This window comes from Sciurus carolinensis, chromosome 8, assembly GCF_902686445.1.
Source record: "Sciurus carolinensis chromosome 8, mSciCar1.2, whole genome shotgun sequence".
Classification (NCBI taxonomy): Eukaryota; Metazoa; Chordata; class Mammalia; order Rodentia; family Sciuridae; genus Sciurus; species Sciurus carolinensis.
Window position 1 is genome coordinate 2,600,964 of NC_062220.1, and position 16,763 is coordinate 2,617,726.

Below are 16,763 nucleotides of genomic sequence, written 5' to 3' on the forward strand. Positions count from 1 at the left end.
GGGCATGTAAAAGTAAAGTTGATTCTATGTAATCAGTGGTAACTGTATAAATACAACAAGTCTAATACTGTAAACCAGCGAGAATAAAACTATCTTTTATGAACATGCTAGGAGGCTTAAAAGAAGGATTCGGCTAGGCTGAGGGAAAAACGTGGACAGATTTTGTGACGAGTACACTGAATGAGTGAGCTAAGTACAAGCTGACCATACAGCTTCCTCTTTGAGACCAAGTATTTTTTGATAAGGATAATGTCCCACCTCTGCTTCTGGTTTTGCTTCTTCCTTTGTTTGAGCCACAGGGCTCGCTGGCTTGACTTTTGCTTCTGTCTTCGCCTGTGAGCTTCTGGAAGCCACCACAGCCCTTGCGGGTGGGGATGTGCTGATGGGCTTCACTTGAGCTGCAGGTGTGGAGGAGCAGCGACTGCCACTCATTTCCATTACGTGTGAGGGCGCAATGGGCAACTCGCGCAAATTACTGTTTCTGGGAGCAGTGGGCTGCATCTGCTGCATGGGCCGCTTGGTTACGTTCTGAGATGCTGCATTCTATCACAAGAAGAAAGAGACTCTGATTACGACTGGAAACATGGCAGAAGGAACATAAAAACATTAAGGAACATTATGCAGTGCAAATAGGAAAGAGCATCCTCATTGGTAAGGGACTTCTCTTCTAGGCAGTTACTTTCTCCCACGCAAGAAGGAAGCTGCAATCTCTAATGCCAAGGGCTCACGCCATCAAAGGTAGCCTATGTGCCCACTGACCGACAGGCTCCTACTCAGTATAGAAATCACACCAGGTGATTTGGCTTGGAGCTTCAGTATGGTGGGTTAATGTCTTCAACACAACTCTTACAAGCACTCTGCTTGCCTCAAGGAATCCTCCAGGAAACAATTTCTACTTAGTCACCTAAATGTAATGTGGAACAGGGAGGGAATCACTCATTCAGTCGAGGCCCTTGACAAAGTAATGTGTGGTAATCTTCCCACAACTGAATATAAGTTCCCCGAAGACAGAGTCTGTCTCTTCTGATCATTACTGTATTCTCAGCAACCTGAGGAGTTCCTGACAGCAGGACAGTTAGAACATTTTTCCTAAATTCATTCACTTATCTGTTCATAGCTCAAGGAGACAATCTATGCATGAAAAAATGTCACAGGTCAATGTAGAATAACCAAGGTTCAAAAAATATTTTCTAAAGTTACATGCCTGTTAATTAATATCTATCATCACAGATATATCTAGATACATAAAAGATGCTGAAGTCAATATTAAAATCCACAAAGCCCCAAGTTTTCAATTCTGCAAATATTTCAATGATACAGTTATATTAAAATAGGTTGAAAGTCATAGCCATAGTCTATACCTTACAGGTCCTTCGTTACCAGCGAGAATAGAATTGCAGACAGTTCTACGAACAGGACACTGGGACAATAGAGCAAACACCCTTTACAGATAAATAAGCCATCCTATAAATAGGACACTGGGCAAACATTACATAAAATATGAAGAAGCAACTTTCATGATCTCTTTGACAATTACTTTTGATCAAACAAAGGGTTACATTATAATTTTTGGCACTTTCTTGTGGGTTTCCCATGACATGGCTTGTTTGGACCCCATTGGCCAGGCAGAGCACTCACATTAGTATGCAGCATGAAGCATACTTTTGTCCCAGTGTCCTATTTATAGGACAGCTCTTTCCACCATTGATAATTTGAAATGCAGTACCTTTCTTGAAAAAATGACAAGCTAGTTCTAAGAGGTATTTTAGTGAGCACATTTCTTCTATTACCTATCAGTTAAATACATATTATTTTACTTAGAACTTATGCAATACAACTCATGCCATTTTCAAAATAAATTTTAAAATATTTTCAATCATTCACCTATTGTTTTCTCAAAAGAACGGACATCTAAAAACAATCTTTTCAAAGTTACCATAAGTGATGTATGTGCTGCTCAATTTGACTTTTTATAAGTGTCCCACATCTGGCACAACAGAACAAAAATCAGTTTACACTTTTTAAGGTACAAAAGGAATAAGTCATTAATTTCTGGAGTCAAGAAAACAATTTCCTAAGTGTCTTTAAAACATGGATTCATTTTCAGAAAAATGTATGACATACTTATTAATTTAAATCAGAAATAAAGAATAACATAATAACAATTATGCCCCTTGAGTTCTTGAAGCCAAAAGTTACCCCAGGAAGCCACAGTGAAGACATCATCTAATACTCACGTGCCGCAGCCCCTGGCGTGGGGGACACTGCATCCGGCTACTGCTGGGCTGGGGCTGAGCAGTCTGCACGTGGGGCCTGAACTGTGGCTGAGACATGGGCATCAGAGGAGGCGGAGGGGCAGGAAGGTGGTGGTGGTGCTGGTGCTGCTGCGGCTGGTGCTGCGGCTGGTGCTGGGGAGGTGGCTGGTGCTGGGGAGGTGGCTGGTGCGGCGGCTGCAGCTGGGGCTGGAGTGGGGGCTGGTGCTGGGGCTGGTGCTGATGGTGCTGGGGCTGGTGCTGATGGTGCTGGGGCTGCTGCTGGGGCTGCTGCTGCTGTGGCTGCGGCTGATGAGGCGGCGGCAATGGAGGATGCAGCGGCCCCTTCCAGTTCAAGACAAGCAGAAACAACAGTTCAAAAACAGGTACGCTAGCTATGCCCCAATGCAACGGTCTTCTTAAAAATCCCATCTTGAGAAACAAACTTTACATGGTGCCAAGGCTCCATTTCAAGTTTGTTGTGAAGGTAAGTCTATCTTTTAAGTGCAATATCAATCAACAGCTTTACTTTTGCCCTAAGTACTTTCTATGAAGAATTCCAGGAATTTATATGAAGGAAATAACTAAGGATGCAAGCAAACACATAACCTCAAGTATGATACTACAGTTCTGAAACCAACAGAAGCGGGCAAAAAGCAGCTTTGTGCACCCCACGCCCCCGTGCTGTAGCGAAAGGCAATTCACTGATGTGAAATGTAAGCTGGAAGGAGAGCACAGGGATCAGGACACATGGCTCTAGAAAAACTGAAAAAAATATGCACACATGGAAATGTTTATGATGCCAGGTGCAACGGGCACACCCCTGTCGTCCCAGCAACTCAGGAGGTTATAAGTTCCAGGCTAGCCTGGGCAACTTAGAGAAACCCTATCTCACAGTCAAAAATAAAAAGGTGCGGCTCAGTGGCAGATACCCCTTGGGTTCAACACTCGGTGCGGCTCAGTGGCAGATACCCCTTGGGTTCAACACTCGGTGCGGCTCAGTGGCAGATACCCCTTGGGTTCAACACTCGGTTCCAGAAAAAAAACGAAAGGAAATGTTCATGGCAACTGTTTCTGAGAAACAGGACTCTCTAATTTCCTTTATTCAAACTCATCTACATTCTAGTATTTCTGCAATATAGATGAATTGATCGTTCTTTTCATTAAGAGAAAAATTTAAAAAACCACCTCAACCTCCATCAAGACCCTAAATAACAATCACTTTCCTCTTAGCTTGGACACACACCCTTTGTTTCTAAACGGTTGACTCAGGTATACCATCACTGTATGTTCTAATGATAAACACAAAATCCAAGAAGAAATCACAGGTTAAGAAAGATGCCACAAATACTCGCACCAGCCCAGGAAACGCCTACCAGCAGAGGGCACGCTAGTCTGTCAAATACTGAGTAACCCCAACACTGTTTTCCTCCCCACAAGGGGTCTTTCCACTATCTAGTGCAGGAATGTAATTTTATAAAGTGCTTTATTTACACTGGTAAATCTTTCAAGACATCTTATAAAGGTGAGCAAATGTATTATCAAAACATGTCCTAATTTTATTGAAGAACATCTTTTAAAAACTCCTAACAGTGACATTTCTAACTCCCCACAAATAACCACATTTTCCATCTCTCCTAGTATTTCAGGAGATAAGCAATATCATCGAGAGAGTTTAGTAAATGATACACATAATACTAACACCCTTACTGTTTAAAGGCCATAATGAAAATCTGAAACGGCACTCTGTCAGGCAGCACAGACTGGTTCCCCCAAGGCTGGCCCACGTGCATACCTGAAGGTTCGGCTGGGCGTGTGTGGGCAGGAACGGCTGTCCTGGGCCAGGCAGGAAGGGCTGTCTAGGAGGAATGAAAGGCCGGGTGGCTGCTGACCCTGGCTGGCTAAAGTGCAGGATCCCCACTGGACCTGGGGGCTGCAGGGCTGGTCTTACGGGCCTCTCTCTTGGGAACACTGGCTGCTGTCCTTGCTGATTAAATGCTGGTCCAGGCTGAGTGAATGGTAAGGGACTTTGAGCAGGAACAGGGTGGCTGCTATTCAGAAGCGTGGGTGGAGGTGGTGGTGGAGGGGGACTTCGCTGCTCCAAGAAAAGATGACTTGGGAACCTCGGTTCACCTGAAACTGAACAAAGTACAACACCACCTTCAGGTCAAATGGATCATGCACTTCTCAGAAAAGCAGCTTAGGAAACTGCCTTACTGTGGGACAAAAGTGACAAATGATGGCAGAGCATGAACATTTAGAAAGAATTCTAGATGTTGTCTCTTATCTCTGGATTGCTTTGTAGGACATTTTCTATGAACACTTCCTTCTTTGTGTGAGCCTCTCACATTTTAGATACCCAACACTGTCAGATTTTAACATCTGAAACAGCAGGCAGAAAGGCACAGCCCAAAAGCCTGCCCCTCAGAGCCATCTCCCGCTGGGGGTTAAAGTCGGTTCAGCAGTGACTGTTCAAATGCATCCTCAGTGAAACTTGCACCTCCTCCCTGTGCATGCGCCATCCCCATCCCTCCTCCGTACCTCCCAGAAAAAACGGGTCTCGCTCCTGCGGGGGCGGTGGAGCTCTCCACTGCTCCTGCAGAGGAAGGCGGGGCGGCTGGCTGAAACTGCTGGGAACAGGTCCAGGCGTATGCTGTGGGAACTCCGGAGGGCCCTGAAGGAAATAGTAAGGAAACTGTGAAGGACAGAAAACATTCTGTAATCTTCAGAACTGTTTAGAGTCCAAGCCTACCCTCGGAACCGTCAACTAATTTCTCTCCAGGCGTCAGTCTACCTCTATGTGTGTGTATGTATGTTTACAGGCATATAGAAATATCTACACACATATATACACACATATAAATGATGTTATGAAATAAGTGACTGTACCATAATACAACAGTCAAAAATTAAAATGCACCATTAAGCCTGGTGCAGTGGTCATGCCTATTAATTCCAGCTACTTGGGAGGCTGAGACAGGAGGATTGCAAGTTCAAGCATAGTCTCCACAACTTAGCAAGACCCTGTCTCAAAGTATAAAAAAAATAAAAAGGGCTGGGGATATGGTTCAGTGCTAAAGCATTCCTGGGTTTAATCACCAGTACCAAAAAAAAAAAAAAAAAAAAAAAAGGCATCAAAAATTAATTCAAGATTTTAATATTATTACAGCACTACAGAATATTATTTTTAAGCTTATTGAAATTCATGCAATTATTGACCTTCTTTCCCATTAATCCAAAAGACTAAGTGTCTACTTTGGACATTCATGACATTTATCTTCTCAAAGATGCTATTCTCTGCTATCTATTTAACACAACCATAAGTGACAGTTATGAAGCTGCTTTACTTCAAAAAAATTCTATTTGTGCCATAATCAAAGTCCACAGTCTCTAATATAACAGAAAAATATGCATGTTATAAATCAAATTACAACAACAGAAATATTATGCAATTGGATTCCTCTGGATAAAAAATTTAAACATGTTCTTACAGATTAACATTTTCAATTACTACTTGCTACCACAGAAACAGAGACGAAGCAAAAGTACTTCATTTCCAGTTGGCCTTTCAAGTATTCACTAAGATTTCTAAACTCTCAATTTTAACATTTCTCAACTTTTAAAAACCATGCTTTCTTCTCATGAACTTGAAACTCAAATGCCTCGTGTGCCATGTATTACTGACACAATTAATGGTTCCGGTGATCTAGGTGTCTAACTCTTTCAGACTCCACACTCCCTTAGACTGCCTGACCCTTAGTCTCTCTCCCCAAAGCACTGCAAGAACATGTGACAGCCAAACTAAGCCCCAAATGGCTGCCAGCTACCTAAAACATGATCAAGAAATTGGGGTTAGAACAAAATGATTACATATTTATGAAACCACAAATATTAGGAACTTATTAATTTATTTTTAGTACTTGGAACTGAACCTAGGGGTGACATATCCAGCCCTTTTTATTTTTTATTTTGAGACAGAGGCTCTCTAAGTTGTTTAGGGCCTTGCTAAGGGTTGTAAGGGTTGCTGAGGCCAACCGTGAACTTGAGACTCTCTTGCCTCAACCTCCCCAGTCACTGGGATTACAGGCATGTGCCACTGTGCCTGGATAGGAACTTCTTGAAAGATATGGAACAGAAAGCCCCAAAGCTCAAATTATTATAGCTTTTCTTTACTATTTTAGGTGACGTGTGGAGGAAATTCTCACTGTGCCAAAGTCTAAACTGGAGGCATCACTTCTTACTCTACATGAAGGTATCAATTAAGGCACTACACCTAGCGGCAAATCTTGGAAGGAACGTGAGACTAGGAAGTGGGAATACATATCATACAACACACACTAAAAGGGCTTTCTACCATAATAAATGTGTAATGCTAATTTTAGACTTCACTGCTAACAATGCTTTAGTTGAACATTCTTTAATATTTTTACTTAGATAAGATGCTAGAAAAATTGTTTCTAACAACATAGTTATCATGCAGCTACTTATTAAATCTGCATAAAGAATTTTAATGGACCTGGCTACTTTCTTTTATGGACAAATTCTTACCTCCCATTTAAAAAATATTTTCACTTTTAACGTGAAAGCAAAGGTAGGCATGTGCTCATGTCTACTAAAAATAATACTGCACTTCACCAGGAACTTAAATGTTCTATTTATAAAATATAGCGTGAGTATTCCAACTTCACTTTTGCATTTCAACATTATTCTGAGCTTCCCTAATTCAAAAATCAGAAACTTTTGATTTTTCAAACTTTCTGAGCCATGAACTCTCAAAGTTACCCATTTCAGATTTCAAATTTTTGCACTGGGGATGCTTGTTGGGCAAAGTCCACAAAAAGTATTCCAAAATTTGAAAAACTCTGAAATCGAAAACAGTTCTGGTTCTATTCATTTCAGATAAGAGACACTCATCTGTACAAGCACTTCTAAACATGTTTTAAGATAATCTTCAGAACTTTCTGGATGATAACAAATTAGCAATTAAAGGTTCTGCATTATTTCAAAAATAAGTTTAAATGTTGTTTCTTGGCATGATACGAAGTGACCTCTGGTCTGTGGAGAGGTCCACTGACTGCACTGCTTCTAATCCTAGCAAACTAACAACTGGGGCCCTGAGTAAAAACTCTTTTCCGTGAAACAGGCTGTTTTCTTAAATTGTGTGCATGTATACTCAAATCTATTTTTTTCTAGGAAGGAGGCAAAAGCGAGGGGCTTCAAACAGATAAATATAAAAGAAACAAATATAATTCATCAAAACAATATCCGCTGATAAATGGGAAAGCCACAGAGCTGCTAGAAAAGACAGCACCCTGTCTGACAGAAGCTAGTCTGTTATAGGAACTATACAAATTTAAAAGCAAAGGGACTTAAATGAAAAACATGTTTTTATGAAGTTTTAGCTTAAAACAGAAAAACTAGTAGCACCTATCTGAAAGCACACAAAAAAACATTTCCGACCTTTAAAATGTCATGATAAAACAACCGCTCTCTTCCAACAACTGAGCTGCGGTCATTTACACATATGTTAGCTTTGTTTGCACCACAGGACCAAACAGGACAGCCAGGATGTGAGTCTGTCTGGGGGTGAACAAGTGCGTAACACAGGGAGAAGATGAATTACACCGACTCTACCACACACCATGGTGGATCCTTGATGAGGAGTGTCCCATCTGCAGGACAACCACCACCAGTCAGGGATGGTCTGAAAGACATCAGACCAGAGGAGTCCCAGGTCCAACCAACTCAGAAATAGTGAAGCTGTCAATATGCTTAGAATCACTGAACAAGTAAAATTGGTAAGCCTGGACTTAGTGAAGGTATGGCTGGCCATATGCCAGGTACGGGACATAATGGGACAGGGCCAGGAAGAGGGAACCCCAGCATGCAAGAAGTAAACCAGAGTTACACCTTGGGGTGCTCACCAAGAGATGACTTGAATTAAATGTCAATTTTCTTGGTGATCTGGCTGGCCTGATGTCTGAACAGTCAGGGGGTGGGTCTGAAGCAAGATCACATACCCCAACCCACAGTGCCAGACAACTACAGTGATTCCCACAGAACTCCAGGAACCACCCTGCAATGCCAACAGGAGTCAATCAGGACCCAGTGTTTCCAAGCACCTACTTCCAAGTAAGGACTAGAGGAGGCCTGCACCCTGAGTCCGCTGGCAGAGCCCAGGAGCTTCGTTTTGAGGACAGTGAATTCCCTCACCGGTTATCTCACCAACATGCAGCCAGGAAACTGAAATATACAGTGTCAAATCACTGCCCTAAGTCAAGGCCACTCATTAATTTAGTATTTTTAAGTCATATTATATTCACTCATCACACCAGGGATTTCAATACTGGAGAAAAACAAGTCAAAGCTCCATGGCTCATCTTAGTCAAGTCAATGAAAGTGTTACAGGGGACTTCAACTCATCTACCAGAAATCTTACCAAAATACCATATGCAGGGATTTTTAAAAATGAGCTTTTCCCCTGACTTGGATATAAAAGCAAGTCTACACCCAGGTCAGAATTGTGAATTCTGGAAACTCCATCACATTTTATATAAACTTCTACATTCCACCTACTTCTTTGGAAAATAATCATTTCTGGGGGTTTCTGACTTAAAAAAAAAAAAAAATTGCAAGAACCACTAGAAAAGTGGCTGCTTCTGTGACCCTTGGTATGGAAATTGCACTTTTTCCTGTCCCCAGCCTGTCCTCAGCCAGGTTTCAGAGCCCCACCCCAACAAGGACCACAGAGGACCCAAGCATTCTGCTCTCTGCCCTGCTGTGCTGCTCAAGGCTGTGGGATGAAAGGGCAATTCTGGTGGACTGGAATCACTAAAAGCTTATGCTTAATTTCAACTGGCCCATCAATGTCTTCCAGCAGTTTCTTTTGTCCTGTCCCTGGCCAACCCCTCTTCCTAGCGTCCTAATCGTTTCCTAACTGAGTATCATCTATCCTCATCCCACTACACAGCTATCAGTTTCTGCCTCCAAATATTCTCCATCATGAGTAACGAATCACTTGTTTCTTACTTTCAGCAGCAGCCTGTCTGTTAAAATAAACATAAATGCTCACTCTATTATTGCATTTAGTCACATTTTCCATAAAAAGCACAGGAACAATAAGGGGAACTAGGAGGCTGAAGGTGTATTGATGACCAGTTGCCAGGCTTCAGGGTTTCTAACTCCTCTGCTGTACTGGTCACCTCCTTAACAAAGGAGGTGTGAGAAAGGAAGACAGGAACGGTCAAAGGGGGAGAGGCTATTCCACTTAATAGCTATCCTGGAGCTCTTCCCACTCAACACTGAAATGTGAAAACCTTTTATCAATTTACAATTCTTCACCAACTTCAACAAAGGCTAAAGCAAAGCTTAATTAACCAGCCACTCGGAAGCTCTCTCCTCTCTCAGCTTTCTTCCACACTCCCTCCTTTAGCAGTGACTCAGTACACGGCATACTGTGCTTTCCTAAGGCCAGCAGCAAACATAAGGCAGGGCTCCTCTGGGTGTCCGAAGGCCACTTGCCACTGGGCTCCCAGGGAAGCCAGGGAGTACCGGTTTTTCACACTGACTTCTTCACCTTTGGAAAGAGGCCCTCACCTTTCCACCCCCACCAGTTAATATGAAGCCGGTACTTGTTCCTGCTCGTTTTACTGGGCTGACAGAGAACTGGAAAGCATGACAGTGTCCTATTGGATCTGCAGCTGGTGATGTAACAGGGACTACTCTGCAGAGCAGAACTGCAGGTCCCTGCTCCACAGCTCGTCACTGACTGCACAGGGCTCTCCAGAAACCCTTCCCCTCCCTCCCTCAGTTAATTTCAAGTCCTCCAAAGAGAGGTCTTCTCATTATAGATAAGGGAAAGCAGACGGGCTCCCACGCACGCTACCATGAGTGCAGAAGCCTGCTACATTTTGCTTTCTGACTGCCACAGGTTGAGATCAAGGAAAGTCCTCTCTCCCTACCTCCTTCAACATATTTCCAAAGGAAGCAGTTACTCAGAGAGGAGTATGAACTCAGGGAGACTGAGGTACATAGTTTTGATAAAAATTCCAAGCTACCTAAAGACTAGGTACATCACTTCCTGGGTCTCAGAGCACTACCAAATTCCTTAGAAGACTATTTTAAATACTGATAACTTCTAAAGACACTTTTTAATATTAAACTGAAAATATATTGGGATCTCAAATCTTGCCCCCAAAATCTTAATAATGTGATTTCCATCTCTTCCTGACCTTCTTTCCTTTACGGAGTATCTACATGCTATCTAAATGCACATCTGCAGGCATCCAATTCAAATGCTGACCTATAAAAAGTCCCCAAATTCTCTTCAGTGGCACATGCAAGCTTTGAAAGCTCATCAGTACTCTTCAGGCAGAACTTTAACTCCCAGATGATCCCGCAAATGCTCCCCTAAGAAGCCCTCAAACCCGCTCTCAGACCCACCCTGCAGGCAGCACCCGATCAGCACTAAGGACTGAAGCCCAGCTCTCCCCACCATGCTTCAGCGCAACTTGCCCCCTGCCAGCCACAGCCTTGACCATGAGGCTGGATCTGTCCGGGCTTCATCTGCTCATCTGTAAAACAGGAATGACAACAGTACGTACCTATGTAATGGACAGAACAGTACTTAGCCACAGTACCAGCAAGTTACAAAAAGTCCACCACATGTCACTACCATTTTTGTAGATATCAGTCCAGACTGCAAATAAGACATGGTTTCTGACAACTTCCACGTTTCTGTTTTAAAGTGAAGGGCTAATCAGCACAGATCCACTCCTGCAATCTCACTTCCAAGTTCAAATAAGAGTGCCTTCAGACAAGGTGCCACTGTCTTAGAAGTTTTATCTCCTCAATCTCTCCAGTCCACTTCCACTTCTTTCTGCCTTTCAACTACTGAGGCCACAGGAGAACAATGCCTGGCACACAGGCTGTCATAAATATTTAACAGATGAACAAGCTGCCTATTTCTAACAGGAAGGTATCCTAGCCTCCCATCTTTCTAAACCTGAAGTACGGCTCTGGGGGTGGCGAGGGGGGAGGCTGCCCATAAAGCACCCAGGTATTTTACAGAACATACTGTACTAAACCTTGGGCAATGATCTGTCTGAGGCTCTTGAGCTGAGTGGATCTGAAACACACATAGTGCACTGGTACCAAACAAAAGTAAAGATGTGGGGATGATCATGGGTTTGGAGACACAAGAATAACAGATCCTTGTTCTCTGGTTAACCAATATAATAGAAGTAATTTTAATTTCTATTCTGTTACATCACTGGACAGGAAAAGGGATAAAAAAACGGAGACTGTCTCTGTCCCCCTGCAACCATCTCCCTAAGAGACTACAATTATTCTTGGAAAGATGAAAGTTATTTGGACAGTCTGTGGTTTCTACTTTCTCACGGTCAAAGGTCCAGCCCCTGTCAGCCTCCCTTGTTCTGATGAATCTAATGCCCACAAGATGTACAACACTGATAAAATCATACAAGACTGAGTAAACTCCTTTTCCTCAAAAGACAGTGCTTAGCACTGGTTATTCACCCCCACACAAGAAACATCAATAAGGCATTTTGTAGAGTCAAATCCTAAACATAAGTATAGATCAACAAACTAGGACCACACCCCTTACAGCAGAAATTGCTCAAGGAAAAGTCATCTATGGCAGGAGCAAATTTCCATGCTGGCAAAACTCCTTACCATCCAACATGGTATCTACACATAATTTTCTGAATTTGCCCAACTGCTAGAAAATGGTTTTATGTCTATGGATGAAAGTTAACAGAAACAATGAAAATAATTACCCTGATGTTGCAGGAACATGGATCCTAATAAAACAGAAATGCCACTTGTCTTTATACAAACAGGAACCCCTACTCCCCCAGGGAGGCACTGCTGGAGCTCCCCACATGTGCTCTCCTTGTCTTCTGAACACACAGGCCCTGAGGCCCAGCTTCCCCAACAGGTCAGGCAGTCACAAGACCCAGTTCTGGCAAAATGAACGTGAGCACAAGTGACAGGTGCAGTTCCAGACCTACCACAATTCAACAAAACCTCCCACGAACATCCTCAATCTTCTCCCTGTTGCCTACGAATGCAGAGGCTGCTGAGATCCAGAGACGGGGAACCAATACCTACATACAGAACCTGGCCACCTGAGTGGGAAATACACCTTGTGGTGCCAAGTCCTGAGGATTACAGGCTGCAAGATCAGTCTACTTCGAAGGATACACCTGGGATGGGCATTCTGGGGCCATTCTCAGGTCCCCCTGAGGTACCACAGCTGCCTCACCAGCTGCTGCAAAGGCCTGGCTGATGGGTGCTGCTTTCTGAGGACTGCTTGACAGTGGGAGAGAGAAGCTCCTCCGAAGGCTAGCTGGCCCCATCTCACAAATGTCAGGACTTGTGGTCCTGGGTCTCTCACCTGTAACCACACCTTAGCTCTGCTCCATGCCTCATATAACCACAGGTACCCCGGCACCCATCTCAGGTTGTGCTTAAAACCCTAAGGCTCAGCCTGAATCATTACCACTTCCAGCCAACATCACTGGTGGTCTCCCAGGAGGACAGAGACTGTGCCATCTCACTCAATCCCTGGGTGCCTCAGTTGGCACACACATTCTGTTCATCCCTGCCTTGGCTGGATATATAGACAAGTGCATTCAGATAGCAGATAGATTGGGGGAAAAAAAAAAAAAAAGGGTCCCCATAACATCCTAGAGCTGTGGAACCAGTCCAGAACTTTCTAATTTTTATGCAAAAACAGACAAAAAAAAAAAAAAAAAAAAAAACACTTGACTTTTAAGTCACTGTCAACTGAGTTTTCTTTTATATCAGACTCACTCACATTCTGACCCACCAAAGCCTTGTACAATATTGAACCTGACATAAATATAGCCACAAGAAACAATAAAGTCACTTTCCTTTTATGGGATGAAGCACTTTGGGTTTAGAGTTAAAATTGACCAGTCCAAGGTCCACCATCAATGAATGACAGCTCAGAACGAGATCCTGTATTTCCAGACTCTGGGGTTGTGAGGTCCTCTCTCCTAGCACTTCTGCTGAGACAGCCGAGTCTTCAAGTAATGCCACAGAACCCAGTTCTGAAGCCAATGTCCACCACAGAAGAGGGACCCTGGTGGGATCTCTCCTTTAGCGATTTCTCGAACTCCATGGGTATAAAGAACAATAAATTATATAAATTTTTTCTAGCAAGTGCAAAGTATTTTGCTGTTGGTTGTGACTACTTCATTTAACAGAACTTTTAATACTAATGACATTCTACCTTTTGAAAGAAAATACTTCAATCCTTTCAAATAACTGCTGTTTTGCTTTTCTTTATATCCCTTTAAAATGCCAAGGTACAGAATTATCACTCTCCCTATATAATTCTTATGCAGATCATACTTCCCCTTTTTGCATCTCTTGTTAATTACATGATGCTATCTATATTAATCCTATTCAGGAAGAACTGATAACTTCAGTTACAAAAAAAGGCAGAAACTTTGCATAAACTGTTCAGCACAAAGTTAATCATACAAAGCCAAGAATATAAAGGCTCCAACAGCTATGATGTGACTTATCAGCTTCCCTAAAAGGGTCAGTCTATATATTTTAATACGACTAATTAAATACCTTAACAGTGTCATTGAAACTTCATGAATCTTTCAATAAATTACAGCCTTCCTTTATGTTTTCATTTATTAATCCCACTTAAAATGCAAAGAACTACATAAGAAGTCAATCGACACTTAAGAACATCTTCCAGTTAATTCTGATTAAATGGGTTAAATGCAAAGAATAAAGACCACTAGTGACCCTTGACATAAGTAAAATTACAACCCTCTATCACAATATGTTAATCCTCTTATCTCAGCGTTCTCCACAATTTTTTTTCTTTTGGGTTGTACCTGGTTTAAATATCAACATTCATTTTCCTGGAAGATATTTTCATCTTTAGAGACACACACTAAATGTTCTGGAGAAGCACATATCACATCACTGCCAAGTACGAGATTTCACGTGGGGGGAAGGCGCATGGTTTAAATACATTAAGACAACTTTACTGGTTGAATCACGAGAGCAGAGCACTGACTAAAGTCAGAAGCTTTTCTGCAGTACAAAATATCACTTCCACCAAAGCTACTGAAGTCACATTCCTTCACAAAATGAGAAGCTCTACACTCCTACAATGCCCGTGGTGCTCCTCACAACAGGCTCACTTAGTAAATCTCCCACAAGGCATATAAGTGTCAGTCTGATCCTGTTTCTTGCTTTTCACTTTTCTTACTTAGCTCACCGAAGTGCATTTTATTATTTAGGGAGAGGTTATAGCATAAAAGTTAAAAGAACCTTGGCTCCAACTTTCTCCCCTGGAATTACACGAACTGAAGTAGTTTTCCTAAGACTCAGCTTCCCAATCTGTGAAATGGGTAAAATAATGACCACTCCGCTTCACCAGACTGCTGAACACAAGCCCTGCACAACATCTGAAACAAGTGGTCACTCCATCAATACCTCATGCATCACAGATCTTCACTGATACACGGTCCTGGAAACCTGCTTCCGTATTCAAAACAAGGAATCCATTTAAAAAGCAAAGCAGTACTATCAGTTAGAAAGGACAGTTTAAGATACCCCTTTGTGAACAAACTTCACCACAGGACTCCCAGACTCAGTCCTAGGCACTCACTGACAATGTTCTGGTGAATGGACACTCATATACTAGAATACTACATAGCAACACACAAGGGCCAACTATTGAAGTAGTGTGAAAAAAATGGGTCTCGGATGCTTATGCTGCAGAAGAGGAGCCAGGCTGCACACAACATGCTGCAAGACTCCACTCCCACCACAGAACTGTAGGAAGGGAAGCACTGGAGGACTGCTAGGGTCTGCGGAGGAGCAGCATGGACACTGGGGTGACAGGTCTGTCTTCTATCCTCACAGTGGCACTCACAAAACTAAGCAATGGTTGGAACTCACAGAGCAGATCACCAAAAGAATTGCATTCTAAGGGAAAAAAATTCTGATCTTCTGGAAGAATGCCTTTTGATACTTTTAAGAACTTCTTTCAAAGTTTATCTAAATAATGTACCTAATCAGATTAATGGGTCTTCAAACCCAGGAAAACAAATGCTAAAACAAAACAAAATTTTAAAGGGGGTGTGTTCTAGAGGATATAATACGAAAAACAGATCAGAGAGATCTGCTTGGCACAAGGAGGAGGATTTCAAACTTCATGTTACTGTCCCACATTCAGACTAAATGTTTAAAATTTTGATGGGCGATCTACATGGCATTGTATGTCTGAAGAGGATTTATGGAGGTTTTACTATCAACTTAATAGTTTCACTTACTGAAAAGTGAACAAAATAGTTTGCCACATACCTTTCTACAGAGTAGCTCAATGGTCCCAACAGTTTTCCCACAAGAAATCAGTTTTGTAAGACTTCAATGGGTTTTCTCTGGCCTCCAGTGTGGCCTTTATTCAGTCCTTTCTCCACCCTACACAAACAATGTGGGCTGACAGCAGCAAGTCAAGGTAAAGGGTTACTGAATTTGATCAACCACCTTCTTTAATAGCTGTTACCACAGAGTTTAGCTGCTCCTGTTACTGCTGCAGATGGGAATTCATTGATATGATTAAATTTGATGGTATGATAATGTATGGTAATCATGATTAATCAGAAACCCACAAGCAAGTGGAGGATGTTGGGTATTATGTCACCTGCATTTTAAACTGCATTCTTTCCTTGCAAGTCTGACAACATTTGACAGCTGGAAGGATCTCCTACCACATTCTGCTACTACTCAATAGATTTGATAAGAGAAAATGCCCATCATTCCTCCCCTATCTTAAGTGCTAATAATTACAAGGCACTGCAGGCATGTTGTAAAAACAGCAAGCATTCAAAGAAAGACTTTTTTTCCTGGATAGAACAAAGTCTGGATGCTCATCTGCAAGGCCTATCATCAGAAAAAAAAATGTGATTTGATGCAGCAGAGCTCATCAGACATGATTTGCATGAAATAGCGTTTAAGGCACATCCAGCGAGCGTCAATCACCACCACCTGATACCACACACCACAGTACAGCCCAACTCCCCATGATGCTGCATTGACAGAGCAAAGGCATAGGCCAATCTCATCTGCTATTACCTAAGTAATAATGCAATGACTAAGAAGACATTTAACTGTAAAAGCACAGTAGTCTTTTAAACACAATTTTCATTTTTAGTTTTGACTAAGAGTACTAAGGAACACCAAACTACTTGGTATTTATCTGGCTACTAAAAATATTTATCTGTCATTCGAATGTAAAATTAAAAGGACTGATTTGGTTTTAAAATACCCTAGGGTCAAGAACCTTTAAAATGTGGATAACTTGTGATTTATCCACAAAAACAGCAATTGCACTAAAACAGAAAAATAAATGCACTGGAGAAATCTCAAAGCAACACTTTAAAATATTCCAACAATTGACATTTTAGAGTTACTTTAAGTGAACAAACTTCA

The 16,763-nt window shown here is 42.1% G+C and overlaps 1 protein-coding gene across 3 annotated transcripts in view; it reads right to left on the minus strand.

The window, feature by feature from the left end:
- Rbm33 (RNA binding motif protein 33) overlaps nt 1–16,763 on the minus strand; it is a 103,529-nt gene that overhangs the window by 25,212 nt on the left and 61,554 nt on the right. For all 3 annotated transcript variants that reach the window (XM_047560385.1, XM_047560384.1, XM_047560383.1), the window contains 4 exons: nt 4,794–4,926; nt 4,048–4,391; nt 2,238–2,597; nt 259–543 (listed from right to left, as the gene is read on the minus strand). In XM_047560385.1, the coding sequence (XP_047416341.1) occupies nt 259–543; nt 2,238–2,597; nt 4,048–4,391; nt 4,794–4,926 (1,122 nt within the window). The remainder of the gene's footprint in view (nt 1–258; nt 544–2,237; nt 2,598–4,047; nt 4,392–4,793; nt 4,927–16,763) is intronic.